The 15,420-nt window shown below is 34.5% G+C and overlaps 1 protein-coding gene across 6 annotated transcripts in view; it reads left to right on the top strand.

The window, feature by feature from the left end:
- VPS13C (vacuolar protein sorting 13 homolog C) overlaps positions 1-15,420 on the top strand; it is a 184,975-nt gene that overhangs the window by 130,305 nt on the left and 39,250 nt on the right. For all 6 annotated transcript variants that reach the window (XM_008016378.3, XM_008016380.3, XM_073012202.1 and 3 more), the window contains 5 exons: positions 731-835; positions 1,534-1,698; positions 3,222-3,350; positions 3,932-4,065; positions 5,652-5,778. In XM_008016378.3, the coding sequence (XP_008014569.3) occupies positions 731-835; positions 1,534-1,698; positions 3,222-3,350; positions 3,932-4,065; positions 5,652-5,778 (660 nt within the window). The remainder of the gene's footprint in view (positions 1-730; positions 836-1,533; positions 1,699-3,221; positions 3,351-3,931; positions 4,066-5,651; positions 5,779-15,420) is intronic.

Below are 15,420 nucleotides of genomic sequence, written 5' to 3'. Positions count from 1 at the left end.
CTCTTTGAGTGTTGGTTAACACGTGGTATTGTAATTGCTTGTTTATGTGTCTGACCTCTAGTTGTCCTCAAGTTTTTTACAAACTAATTGGATGGATGAGGGTGAGATTAATACAAGGGCACAGTTTGATCTCTTCTATAAAATTTTATCTAAATCCCAGAATCAGAAGTAAACTATCCTCTTACCTTGATAGCGTATTTTGCCTATCGTATGGCTCTTATCCCATTGAGTCTTGTATCATAATTTTTAGTATGTATTTCCTAGTCTCTCTGTCTAGTTGGAAGCTCATTGAAGACAGGAACTGTGTCCTATTGTCTTCCATTCTGCCTATCACAATGTCTTTAATGTAGTGTCTGCTGAATAATGTTAAAGACGTAAATTCTCTATATGCTAAGACTTTAAAGATTTGTTAGCTCTGCATCATAAGTCTATCACTGGAAAACATCATTTTGCATTATAATTCTTCTTAAAAACAATACAGAATCTCATTGGTATCTAGGTTTACTATACTCATTGCGTAGGTGAATGAGAAAGTCAGAACTATGTTTTTGTTTTATTGTTCCCTAGAGTTTTTTGTGGCTCTGTTACCTGTTTGCAGTATGGCTTTGATTATATTTTTCTGTGTCCCACAGTACTAAAGAAATTTCTAGTAGTCCAGCAACTTTCTCTCAAATAAAATTATTATAGTGTTTTAGATTGCTTATATGACGATATGTGCTCTCTGGTATAGGTACAATTAAAAATTTCAACTAGTGCCTGGTCCAGTAGTTTCTCATTGGATACAGTGGGAAGTTATGGGTGTGTGAAGTGTCCTGCCAACAATATGGAGTACCTGGTAAGATTCTGCTTCCTTATTTACCTTTGATTCCATTCACCTTTTCTACAGTTCAACGAACAAGTTGGCTCCTAAAGTGTACAGAAATTTGAATTTAAAGTGATAATGTGGAGGGAGGGCTGTTATCACTACAAATTTTTATGGTCACTGATACCAGAGCAAAACCTGAATTTGTCTAAGTTTAAGACAGTGAGTTTAATCCATCCAAGTGAGCAACTTGGTAAATATTCACAGTATGGTAGAATCCTTATTCTATGCCACCCCTTGCCAGACATTTCTTAAATCTTAAATTTGACTAGTATGAAAATTTTAATAATCTGATGCCAATTAACCTATTTTATTACTACTTCAAAATTTTTATTTTACTAATAACAGATAATAAAACTTGTACACTAATTATAAAGCAATTTACGTTTGAAATTTTAAAAAGTAGGGAATTCTAGACATACTAAGTCTGTCCTTACAAGTCGTTAAATTACTAATTGATATTTCTTGAATTGTTTCTGATGGAGCAAAACTAAGGAACTAAATTTTTTTTTTCTTAGACGATAATCTGTAGTAGAATGTAACTTGTAATTGCTTTATTTAAGAATTATTATTTTAAAATATGTTAAGAAGTTTGTGTGTGAATGAGGGGATGTGTGTATATTTCAAAGACATTGAATAAACTGGAAAATAAGCTTGTTTCCTTTCCACAGGTTGGTGTTAGCATCAAAATGAGCAGTTTCAACCTTTCGCGAATAGTTACCCTGACTCCCTTTTGTACCATTGCAAACAAGTCATCTTTAGAACTAGAAGTTGGCGAGATTGCATCTGATGGCTCAATGCCAACTAATAAATGGAACTATATTGCTTCTTCAGAGGTAACATTTTTCTTTATTACAACTGGTTCCTAAAATATACAAGTAAATATTGACATCTAAATAAGAATTGTATATACCTCTTTTTCAGACTCTATCATATTTATGTGTTGAAATATGACAGCCAGCTTTGAAAGATTTTTTTCATACTATATTTTTAAAAAAAGAAGAAAAGTTTTGATAATACTTACACTAGCCCAGTCTAGATCATTAATAGTTTTTTCTAATTCTTCCTATATGTGTAGAATGTAGCTATGTACTGTAAAAAGTACATAGAGATTATGTACTATATGGTGTCTCCATAGTCAAGATAATGTCTCTATATTCAAGAAGCTATTATCTTAAAAGAGTAGTAAAAGTCAGCACATGGAGAGATAGATAGCACATGCTAAGTTATAGGTGGTTATAGAATTTCTGAATAGGTGAGCTGGAAATTTCTTTGAAAATTAGCTAAAATTCCGCTCTCTCACTTTACTGAAAAGGAGACTTTTCCAAGATTGATAAAGTCATTGGTAGTTGAAATCATGGTGTTATAGATCAAAAGATAAAAGTTTCACAGAAAAGGTGGGATTTGAACTAAGCTCTTCATGCTCAGTAAGATTCCAGGAGGTGAAGCAAATGGGGGAATGTGTGCCAGAAGAGGACAGGTGCAAAGATGAGCACTGGTGCTTGATCTTGACTGAGTTTTCAACCAAACCAGCTGACTCTCCGGATGAAGGTCACTTTCTACTGTGTAAAAAAGATTCTAAAATTATTTTAAAAATTTTTAGCAAAAGACTGAAAAGGAGGGATTCTAATTACAATATGAACCAAAAGCTCTAAGAGCGTGGTGTGTTCAAGACACTTAGAATGATCTCCTTAAACTCAGCAACAAATAAATGCTTCTTTTTTTTTAAATCTTTGCTGTGGGTTTGATTACAGTAGTATTTTTTCATTCAGAAATAGAATTTACCTAGTATTCTATAACAGAAGAACATTTTGTGTTAGGAATGAAATATTCAGTAAAAACTGAGGCTTAAAGAAGTAAGTATATGGTCTGATTAATATCAGACATCTAGGAGGATGGTGTCGGAACTTCCAGCAAGGTCTGTGGTGTTCTTTCCTCTGCGTTCAGTTGTCTTTCTGGTTTATCTAGGATAAGATACTCTGTGAAAGAATTCATCGTGTATTAGTGAATTAAAGTGGATGTACACAAAAGCAAATGAGATTATAATTTTTAAATGCAATTTTTGAATAATAATGAATTTTATAATTCTTAATCAACAGACTCTTCAGTTTCTCATACTGCAATTATACCATAAATACATATAGACTAATATATCTGTATTCTCCTGATGCAGTTTCTTTGGTTTCACAGTCATTATATTGTCAGTAATCTTACTAAGAGATGTGGAGGACAGATTTTTAGAAGCTTCATAATAATTTAATCAAGATCAGAATCAGAATTGAAAATTTAATTAGTTAATGTCTTATTTATTATATTACAGTGTTATCCTTAAGACTGATAATAACTTTTATATTTATAGTGCCTTCCATTTTGGCCTGAAAATTTGTCAGGCAAACTTTGTGTGAGAGTGGTGGGCTGTGAAGGATCTTCCAAACCATTCTTCTATAACCGACAGGATAATGGCACTTTATTGAGCTTAGAAGATCTGGTAAGTTTTCATATTTTAAAATAAAATGTCCTTGATTTTTAAAATTTGCTTTGAGATATTTCAGTAAACCATGCTATCAAAATTTACTGGTAATTATTTGAAGGTCCTGCTATATCAATATGTAATGCCAACATATATTTGTAACAGATCAGAGCCAGTTTGCTTTTCAGTAAGAACTTAAGAAAACAGGCTGGGTGGGGAAGCTCACGCCTGTAATCCCAGCACTTTGGGAGGCCAAGGCAGGTGGATCACGAGGTCAGGAGTTCGAGACCAGCCTGGCCAATATGGTGAAACCCCATCTCTATTAAAAAGTACAAAAATTAGCTGGGCATTGTGGCACATGCCTGTAATCCCAGCTACTCGGAAGGCTGGGGCAGGATAATTGGTTGAATCTGGGAGGCGGAGGTGGAGGCTGCAGTAAGCTGAGATGGCGCCACTGCACTCCAGCGAGACTCTGTCTTGAAAAAAAAAAGAAAAAAGAAAACAAAGCTTTTGTGTTTTACATAATACTGAAATTCCATATGTAAGTGTAGATTAAACCAGTACATCAAACATACTTTTTTTTTTCTTTCCTACAATAGAATGGGGGTATCTTGGTGGATGTAAACACTGCCGAACATTCAACTGTCATAACTTTTTCTGATTACCATGAGGGATCTGCTCCTGCCTTGATAATGAACCATACACCATGGGACATCCTCACATACAAACAGAGGTATGAGAAAAAACGGTTAATAGGAAATACTTTTATTGGTTCACAGTAACTAATGGGAAACACTTTGGTTTCATATTCAGAATGTTTTTAGATTTTAGAAAGGTGATACGGAACACGTGGTGTTAATGTCTAATATCCTTACATGTTTTGAGATAAACCCTCTGTAAACACATTAATATTTCTGCAGCAAAACTGATGAATATTCACGTCAAATGGGAAAAATAGAAATTATTAATAGTTTCATATCAATTCAGGTCAGGTTTTGCTGCCAAATGAGTTTTGACACCAAACTTCCAGAAAAATCTTTGGGGTTTTAGAGCTTTTTAAATTTCAAAATGGCAGGTAAGGGAGTGAACCTGTTTGAGTATTCCCTTTCCTGGTAACTTGGTAATGCTCAGTGACCCTCTTCCTATAAATCTGTATTTAGTTTTTGGATAGGGGTAGTAGAAGGTTAAATGAGAAGATGATGAGTAGATAGTGATGTTGAATGTATAGCATTGGCTGATAGGAATTTCATTGTTCTTGCCTTTGCTGTCATTTGGTTGGATGATGTCATTATTTAATGGTAGAGAATTTAAGCCCTTAAAATATCTAATAATTTTATTTGTAAAATTATGTATATTTATATTAACATATGTATATATTACACACATATAAATGTATGTATATATGTACATTTCTTAAAGATTTCCCTAGTCTTAACTCTAATGGAGTGAATCCAGTGAGAGATTTAAAAGCACAGATTAGGATTAAAACCTAGTTGGATTACTTTTTTTCTCCCAGTTCTCTGGAATATTTGTTGCATTAAATGGACAAATACTTTACTTAAACTGTAATAATTAATTTTAAAGTCTCCTGGGAGTCTTGTTAAGATGCAGATTTTGATTCAGTAGCTTTTAGATGGAGCCCTGGACTTTGCATTTCCCACAAGTCCCCAGGTAATGCTTATTCTGCTTGTTTATAGACCACACTTTGTGTAGTAATGGTATGGACATAATTTTTTTTGTTGCTGCAGCCTATAATATATCTTAAGCATTTTATTTGATTAAAAAGCTTAACTGGTCACAGTAGTGCATACCTATAGTCACAGCTACTTGAGAGGCTTGGGTAGGAGGATCTCATGAGCCCAAGAGTTTGAGGCTGTAGTGCAATATGATCTTGCCTGTGAATGGCCACTGCTTTCCAGTCTGGGAAACATAGGAAGACCCTGTCTGTAAAAAATATGTTTAAATTTAAGCACTGAGTGAAAGTTCCGCTACTAAAGATATTTACTCTTCACAGCCATTTCTAAAGGTGGACTCTGATCTGGCAATCTGTTTACCCTAATGAATTCCATTGGTATGATTCCACTTGGATCAATTCTGAGTGCATTGAAGCTTCAGAAAGGGCAATATTCTGTTTCCCCAAGCTTAAAAACCATTAATTTATTAGACATTTTAGGGTACTTGTTTTTAGGTAGAGTTGTGTTTTATTAACCAAAGGAATTGCATAGGACTTTTGTGCTAATCCCCTCCTCAGTAAACTATGGGTTTGGATTTCTTAACTCCAAGATAATTCTGATTTTCTCTCTGTTCATCATGTTTCAGTGGGTCACCAGAAGAAATGGTCTTGCTGCCAAGACAAGCTCGACTTTTTGCCTGGGCAGATCCTACTGGTACCAGAAAACTTACATGGACATATGCAGCAAATGTTGGGGAACATGATCTGTTAAAGGTATCATTTGATGTGAATGAGTGCTCTATGAGTTACCTGCCAGTGAAGGAAGTAGAGAAACTATCTTCAATGACTCCTTGTCCTAACTGAACTAGAAGTGAATTGGAAGTATTTCCAGCATAAGTAGCTTTTGGACTTTAGATGGCAAATACTGTAGTTCAAACCAGTATATTATATTAGATCAGTCAAAGTAATTTAATTACAATTAAAAAAAATAGACTTGCTTTATCTTGCCTACCTAAAGACCGTAAAGCACCTTTTTTATTTACCAATTTTAAAATGAAGGAATTGTAAGACTAAGTTGAAAACAACTTTATTTTGAGCATACCTCTGCCACTTTTGGCTATGAGTTTTTAAAGCATGTTTTCCTAAGCACAGCTATATGTTTTGTTAATTAATGGAGTCTGATAGATGCAAATTATCGCATGTAAGAAATTTAGTGAAATATTTATTGAAACAATATTTAGGTTAACTGAGTTGATAAAATATGTTATTTTTTAGACTCTTAGCCTCTGAAAGGGCCCGAAGAATTCATATACCAGCCTCTCATCTGATATAGGAATTGCTCCTGCATTAGTAATAGATCATCCAGTTTCTGTATGAATATTTTCCATGATGAAAGAGTTTATATAGTGTCATTGTGCGTTGTTCATTGTCCAATAATGCCAGCTGTTAAAAGGCTTTCTTGACTTTTGCTTTAAAATGGTAATTGGCCAGCAGTTATTGAATTATCCTCATTTCTTCTCTCCTCACATTTGATACTACTCAGCAACTGTAGCTCCCAGTAAGTAGCATATAGATACTAGAGAGAAGGTGGCAATGACCTTCTGGAGGAAGATACAAAGGTCTGCGTATAGAAGCAGATCCAGGAAGAATTCTGTTAACAGCATGGTCAGGGATTTCAGTTTTTAATGTTCCTCTTCTATTTGGTGTTAGCGAATGAGACAGTAGGAAGAGAGGGTGATTCCACCTCAGTCAGCAGATAGTCTGCCACGTATTGAAAATTGAGCTATAAGCAAGGAAATTGTTCATGTCCTTGTCCACTCAGTTGATCAAAGAAGGGAGTTCTGCTTAGGCCCTAGTGGACATGACAGGGGAGTTCAAAGAAAATCATACATTTTCTTTGATGTGCAAACACTAGGTTTACACAGATCTTTCCTCATTTAAGTATGATAAACAGAAAAAATCCCAACATGGACTTTATGAAAAAAATACTTCATTAGAAAAAGGTAGCATTATCCTGTTGATGCAGAGGGCAGTTGTACCTCTGAAAAATTTTTTACTACAGGACCAGAAGCAGCATTTCAAAATGTATGCCTGGCATCCTCAACTAAGTTATAAAGACATGATAACTATGAAATAAGAGAAAGCAAGGTGAAATAAAAGACAAAGACAGCAAAATAAAGTGTAAGGGGAGAGGGGAAACTATATTCTGTGCATACTATATATTTATATCCCATTTAATCCTAAATTTTATTGGAGAAATGATAAAGATTATATCTTTTTAAAAAAGCTGTCAATTAGTAGAACTCAAATCAGTGAGAAAGGAATTTCAAAACAATGAGAAAATGAAAATAAGTAAAACTTTGCCATTACAGTAAAAGAAAGAAACCTAAGAAAGTATATAATAAATGACAGATATATTTTATTGAGGACATATCATATATTGATGCTTTTTATATATTATCACTAATTCTTATGATAGGAACTTTGAACTGCTAGTTGGAATTCAAAATCAGATCTATCTGACTTCAAAGTCTGTGAACTTTTTCTACTAGACCATGCTTCCCATCAGTTATGTCAGTAAATGAAAATGGTTTAAATTCTATTAAAAGATAAAAACATTCAGATTAAATTAAAAAATAAGATTTAACTGTAAGTTGTTTACAAGAGTTCTGTTTCAGCCACGCTAACAGAAAATTACAACCATGAAGAGAGATGGTAGAGATTTAACAAGCAAATGGAAGTAAAAACAAAGTAAAGTTGTTGATTTTAATTTCTTTCTTTTTAAAAATTCATACATAATAGTTGTACATTTTTGAGGGGTACATGTGATATTTTGATACATACATAAAATGTGCAATAATCAAATTGGAGTAATTGGCATATCTACCACCATAAACATTTCTCTTTATGTTGGGAGCATTCCAAATCTTCTCTTCTAGCTATTTCGAGCTATAAAATACATTATTGTTAACTATAGTAACCCTACTTACTGTACTAGCTAACGCAAGATCTTACTCCTTCTGACTATATTTTTATACCCACTAACCAACCTCTCTTGTTCCCTCCCATCCCCTTCTCATCCTTTGGTAACCAACATCAACTCTCTATAAAATAAAATACACTTTTTTTTTTTTTTAGCCCCCACATATGAGTGAGAACACGTGCTATTTGTCTTTCTGTACCTGACTGACTTCACTTAACATGTGACCTCCAGTCCTATCCATATTGCTGCAATATTTGACAGGATTTCAGTAATTTTTATTACTGAATAATATTTCATTCTGTATATGTAGCACATTTTCTTTATCCATTCATCTACTGATGGACATTTAGGTTGGTTCCATATCTTAGCTACTGTGAATAGTGCTGCAAAAAATGTGGGACTGCAGATATCCCTTCAATATCCTGATTTCCTTTCATTGGGATATATACCAAGCAATGGAATTGCTGGATTATAGTTCTATTTTTAGTTTTTTGAGGAAACTCCATACTGTTTTCCGTGTAGCTCTACTTACATTCCCATCAACACTATACAAATGTTCCCCTTTCTGTACTTCCATGCCAACATCTATCTTTTTTTTTTTTTAATTAAAGCCTCTAACTGGGGTGAGATAATCTCATTGTGGTTTTGACTTGCATTTCCCTGGTGTTTAGTAATGTTGAACATTTCTTCATATACATGTTTGCCATTGTATGTCTTCTTTTGAGATATGCCTATTCAGATCTTTTGCCTGTTTTTAAATCAGGTTTTTTTTTTGTTTTTTTTTTTTTTTAAGGAATTCAAAGCACTCCGCCAAGCTTGTGGAGTATTTTGAGTTCCTTATATTTTCTGGTTTTTTAATCTCTTATTAGACAGATAGTTTGCAAATAATTTCTCTCTTTCTGTATATTATCTCTACTCTGTTGATTGTTTCCTTTACTGTGCAGCCTTTAAGCTTAATGTAATCCTATATGTTTTTACTTGTGTTGATTGTGCTTTTGAGGTCTTATCCAAAAAGTCTTTGCCTAGACCAATGTCCCAAAGCATTTCCACAGTGTTTTCTTTAAATAGTTCTATGGTATCAGGTCCCAGATTTAAGTCTTTAATCTATTTCAGTTTTATTTTTGCATATGGCAAGAGGTAGGGGTCTAGTTTAATTCTCCTGCAGCATATGGTTATCCAGTTTTCCCAGCACCATTTATTGAAGACACTGTCTTTTTCTAGTATATTCTCGTGCCACCTTTGTTGAAGATGAGTTGGCTGTAAATGCATGGATTTCTTTCCGAGTTGTCTGGTCTGTTCCATTGGTCTGTTTTTATGCCACTACCATAATGTTTTGGTTACTATAACTTTGGTATATTTTGAAGTCAGTTAGTGTGATGTGTCCAGCTTTATTCTTTTTGCTCAGGATTACTTTGGCTATTCAGGTTCCATATGAATTTTAGGTTTTCTCTGTTTATGTAAAGAATATCATTGGTATTTTGATAGGGATTGCATTGGTCTTGTAGATCGCTTTGGGTAGAAGAGACATTTTAACAATATTAAATTCTTTTAAACCATGAATAAGGGATATCTTTTCATTTTTTGGTGTCCTGTTTTTTTTTTTTTTTCATTAGTGTTTCATAGCTTTGTACATTTTGGTCAAATATTATTCCTAGGTATTTTATATATTTTTCGTAGCTATTGTAAATGGTATTGCTTTCTTGATTTCTTTTCTAGTTTGTTTGTTGTTGGCATAAAGCTATGCAATTGGTTTTTTTTTGTTTTTTGGAGACAGGGTCTCGCTCTGTCACCTGGGCTGGAGTGCAGTCATGTGATCATGGTTCACTCGAGTCTCAACCTGGCTTGAGTAATTCTCCCACCTCAGTCTCTCGAATATCAGGGACTACAGTTGTGCACCATCAAGCCTAGCTTTTTTTTTTTTTTCTGTAGAGATGGAGATTTGCCATGTTGCCCAGGCTGGCCCCAAATTTCTGAGGTCAAGCGATCCACCTGCCTGGACCTCTGAAAGTGCTGCGATTACAGGCATGAGCCACTGTGCCCAGCCATTTGAATTTTATTTACTGATTTTGCATCCTGAAACTTTACCAAATTTATCTGTTTGGTTAGGTTTTGTTTTGTTTTTCTTTTTTTTTTTTTTAATGTGTGTGGAGTCTTTAGGTTTTTCTAAATATAATATGTTGTTTGTGAATAAGGATAATTTGACTTTTTTTTTTTTTTTTTTCCAAATTTGGATGCCTTTTTTTTCTTTCTCTTGCCAAAGGGCTTTGACTAGGACTTCACTATGTGAAATAAAAATGGTGAAAGTGGGCATCCTTGTCTTGTTCTGTTCTAGATCTTAGAGGAAAGGCTTTCAAATTTTCCCTCTTCAGTATGATGTTAGCTGTGGGTTTGTTATATATAGCCTTTATCTTTTTGAGGTATGTTCCTTCTGTACCTAGTTTGTTGAGAGCTTTTCTCATAAAGCAATATCAGTTTTTTTCAAATGCTTTTTTAGCATCTGTTGAAATGATCACATGGTTTTTGTCCTTGATTCTATTAATGTCATGTATCCTGTTAGTTTGCATGTGTTGAACCATCTTTGCATCCCTAGGATGAATCTCACTTGATAATAGTGATGGATCTTTTTAATGTGTTATTGCATTCTGTTTGCTAGTATTTTGTTGAAGATTGTAGTTGTTGTTATATCTTTGTCTGGTTTTAGTAATAGGTTAATGCTGGCCTTGTAAAATCAGTTCAGAAGTATTCCCTGCTCTTCAGTTTTTTTTTTTTTTTTTTTGAAGAGTTTGAGTAGAATGGTTATTGGTTCATTTTTTTAAGTGTTTGGCAGAATTCAGCAGTGAAGCCATCAGGTCTTGGCTTTTCTTTGAGGGAAGACTTTTTATTATTGCTTTGATCTTGTTAGTTGTTATTGGTCTGCTCAGGCTTTGTGTTTCTTTTAAAATAATTTTTAAAAATTGACACATAATAATTGTACATACTTATGGGGTACATAATGATATTGTGCTATATCTGTAATGTATAGTGATTAGATCAGGGTAGTTAACATATTCATATCTCAAACATTTATCATTTCTTTGTGTTGGGAACATTCAGCATCATTTTTCTACCAGCTATATGAAACTATATAATAATATTGTTAACTATAGTCATCCTACAGTGCTGTAGAACACTAGAACTGATTCCTCCTATCTTGCTGTAATTTTGTATCCTTTAAGAAATCTTTCCCTATCCCCACTTCTCCCTATCCTTCCCAGCCTCTAGTATCTGCTGTTCTAATTTTTACTTCCAGGAGACCAACTGTTTTTTAGCTACCACATATGAGTGAGAACATGCAGTGTTTAACTTTCTGTTCCTGGCTTATTTCACTTAACATGATGTCTTCCAGTTAGGTTTTCTGTTTCTTCAGGGTTCATTATTAGTAGACTGTATGTGTCCAGAAATTTATCTCTGTCTTCTCTGTTTTCCAATTTGTTGGCAGATAGTTGTTCAAAATAGTCTCCAATGATCCTTTTGTGTTTCTTTGGTATCAATTGTTATGTCTCCTTATTCATGCCTGATTTTATTTATTTGAGGTTTTCTCTTTTATTGTAGTCTAACTAAAAGTTTGTCCATTTTATCTTTTCAAAAAAACTTTTTGTTTCTTTGATCTTTTGTGTTTTTTAGTCTCAATAGTATTTATTTCTGCTCTGATCTTTATTATTTTTTCCTTCTACTAATTTTGGTTTTGGTTTATTCTTTTCTAGATTCTTAAGGTATATTGATAGGCTGTTTATTTGAAATCTTTCTACTTTTTGATATAGGCATTTATTGCTGTAAACTTCCCTCTTAATGCTGCTTTTGCTGTATCCTATAGATTTTGATATATTGTGTTTCCATTTTCATTTGTTTTAAGAAAATTTTATATTTCCTTCTTAATTCCTTAATTGACTTATTGTTCAGGAATATATTATTTAATTTCTATGTGTTTTTATACTTTACAACTTCCTCTTGTTATTGATTTCCAGTTTTATTCCATTATGGACAGAAAAGATACTTGATATATTTCAACTTTTTTGAATTTTTTGTGACTTGTTTTGTGGCCTACCATATGGTCCGTGTGCTGAGAGAAGAATGTATATTCTGCAGCAGTTGGATAAAATGTTCTGTATATGTCTGTTAGGTCCATTTGGTCTAAAGTGTAGTTTAACTCCAGTGTTTCTTTGTTGATTTTCTGTCTGGATGATCTCTCTATTACTGAGAGTGGGGGTGTTGAAGTCCCCTATTAATATTGTATCTCTTCCTTTAGATCTGTTGTTATTTTCTTTATATATTTGGCTGCCTTGATGTTGGGTACATACATTTACAACTGTTATGTCCTCTTGCTGAATTGACCTCTTTATCATTATATAGTGACTTTGTCTCTTTTTACAATCTTAGCCCGGAAATCTTTTTTATCTGATGTAAGTATAGCTACTCCTACTCTTTTTTTCTTGGTTTCCATTTGTGTGGAATATCTTTTCCTATCCCTTCACTTTCACCTTATGTGTGTCTTTATAGGTGAAATGTGTTTCTGGTAGACAACATATAGTTGTGCCCTATTTTTTTAATTTACCCAGCCACTCCATTTCTATTAATTGAAGAATTTAGTCTATTTGCATTCATTGTTATTATTGATAACTAAGGACATACTACTGCCATTTCGTTATAGGATTTCTGTTTTCTGTTTGTTTGTTTGTTTTTTGTTTTGAGACGGAGTCTCGCTCTGTTGCCCAGGCTGGAGTGCAGTGGTGCGATCTCAGCTCACACTGCAACCTCCACCTCCTTGGTTCAAGCAATTCCCCTGCCTCAGCCTTCCCTAGTAGCTGGGATTACAGGTACACACCACCACGCCTGGCTAATTTTTTTGTATTTTTAGTAGAGACGGAGTTTCACCATGTTGGCCAGACTGGTCTCAAACTCCTCACCTCAGGCAATCCATCCACCTCAGCCTCCCAAGGTGCTAGGATTACAGGCATGAGCCACTGCGCCCAGCCTTTCTGATTCTTTTATAATGCCCCTCTTTCTTTCTTCTTTTCTTACTGTCTTCCTTAACGGTTAAGTGGTTTTTCTATGACAGTATGTTTTTAGTTAATTGCTTTGTATTTTTTGTGTATTTATTATAGGTTTTTGCTTTGTGGTTACTATGAGGCTTACAAAAGCATCTTATAGACACAATACATTATTTTAAACAAATGACAACTTGACTATGATCAGAAAGGAAAACAAGGAAACCAAAAAGGAAGAACTAAAAACGCTACATTTTTAAGTCCATCCCCCATACATCTTGACATTCTGTTGTCTCCATTTATATCTTTTTTATATTAAGAGGTTGCTATAATTATTATTATTTTTGATAGATTTGTCTTTTAGTCTTCATACTAGATATATGAGTGGATTATACACCACAATTATGGTGTTAGATTATTCTGAATTTGTCTGTGTACTTAGTTTTATCAGTGAGTTTTATGCCTCCAATTTTTTTTTTTCATTTTAACATCATTTTCTTTCATATTGAAGAACAACTTTTATCATTTTTAGTAAGATGGGTCTAGAGGTAATGAATTCCTTCAGCTTCTGTTTGTCTGGTAAAAACTTTATCTCTCTGTCATGTTTGAAACATAGCTTTTTTGGATATAATATTCTTCATTTGCAGGGTTTTTCTTCCCCTTCAACACTTTGGATATGTTGTCCCAGTGCCTCCCGCAGGGCATGGTTTCCTGAGAGGTCAGTTGCCAGACAAATTGCAGCTTCTTTATATGTTATTTGCTTCTTTTCTTTTGTCACTTTTAGGGTCCTCTCTTTGTCACAGGCCTTTTAGAGTTTGATTATTATATGCCTTAGGGTAGTCTTTTTTGGATTGAATCTGTTTGGTGATCTATGACCTTTACCTGTATATTTCTATCTTTCTCCAATAGGGAAAGTTTTCTCTTATAAATTCTTTAATTAACTTTCTACCCCTTGCTCTTTCTCGCCTGTCTCTTGACCACCAGTGACTCTTAGATTTGCTCTTTTGAGGTTATTCTCTGTATTTTGCAGGCATTCTTTGCTCATTTTTATTCTGTTTTCTCCTCTGTGTATTTTCCAATAGCCTGTCTTAGAGCTAACTGATTCTTTCCTCTACTTGACCCATCTGCTGTTGAGAGCCTGTAATACATTTTTCAGTTCAGCAAATTTATTTAGTCATTCCAACATTTCTGTTTAATTTTATTATTTCAATCTGTTTCAATTTCTCTGATAAATTTCTTAATTGTTTTTCTGTGTTGTCTTGGAAATTGCTGACTTTCCTAGAATTGCTACTTTGAATTCTTGATCTGAGAACTCACACGTGGCTGTCTTATCAGAGTTTGTCGCTGGCACTTTGCTTTGTCTATTTGAGGAGGCCATGGTTCCCTGCTTGCTGTTTCTTTTTGTGGATACGTGTCTATGGCTTTACACTGAAGGATTATTTATTTATTCCAGTGTTTGTTCTCTGGCTTGTTTTGGTCTTTCTAGAGTATGTTTGCTTAGAGGTCCTTTGCAGTTGCCTGTGGGTCTCCTTTATCCTAGATCACTGCTTCCTATTGTTAGCACTAGATGGTGGCATAAGTCCTGGTTTGCTTCAGTTCTCAGAAACATTTGGCAGTACTGTCCCCAGTGGTGGGGAGGGGGTTGCATCTCAAAGGGGATATCCCAGCTATGTAGGAAGGCTGCCCAGTGGTTCCTCCTCAGAAGATTTATGGACTGTGCCTCCCACAATGTTGTGCTGCTGAACAGCCACTCTGAATAGGCGTCTCCTTTGGCTGAAATAAAGAGCAGAAATTCTTGGGCTGGAGTTTTTAATCCTGCTTCCCATCTTTGCCTGTAGCCTCCATTGGGGGTTTTTCTTCCTAAGGCACTTGTGATGCTTCCCATGGGCTGAGTCAGGAGTGGTTTTCCTGCAAGAAAACCCAAGATGTGGGAAACTGGCTTTCTGCTTTGATCTCACTTTATCCAGTGTAGAAATGGTGAGCCGAAGAGGAATTTCCTCCATGCAGTGCCAAGCAGATTTGGGGAGAGGCATTATAGGTAGAGAAATTCATTTCTCTTACCATCTGCGTGGAGCTTCTCTCTTCTCTGTGGCTCCAGGAATTGTGTCAGCCTCAGGTTCAAGTTCTGGGATATTGCTGGTGATAATCTTGGCACTAGAAGTTTATGTTTGGTTTTCTGTGATAAAGAGTGAAACCACATTGCTTCTACTGTTCCATTTTGGAGGTATCACCCTCTGTTGATTTTAATTTCTGACCATTTCAAAGCAAAATTATTAAATAGATAATGATAATATGACAAAGAAGGAGTGATAGCCATAAACCTTCATGCAATGAATAGTATTGCATCAACATGTAAAACTTAAAATGCTAGAAATTAACTGAAACACAATCACCTGGGGATATTTTATT

The sequence above is a fragment of the Chlorocebus sabaeus genome, chromosome 26, assembly GCF_047675955.1.
Source record: "Chlorocebus sabaeus isolate Y175 chromosome 26, mChlSab1.0.hap1, whole genome shotgun sequence".
In the NCBI taxonomy this organism is placed as follows: domain Eukaryota; kingdom Metazoa; phylum Chordata; class Mammalia; order Primates; family Cercopithecidae; genus Chlorocebus; species Chlorocebus sabaeus.
The sequence above is the reverse complement of the archived record's forward strand: the minus strand, read 5'-3'. Positions and strand labels throughout refer to the sequence as shown.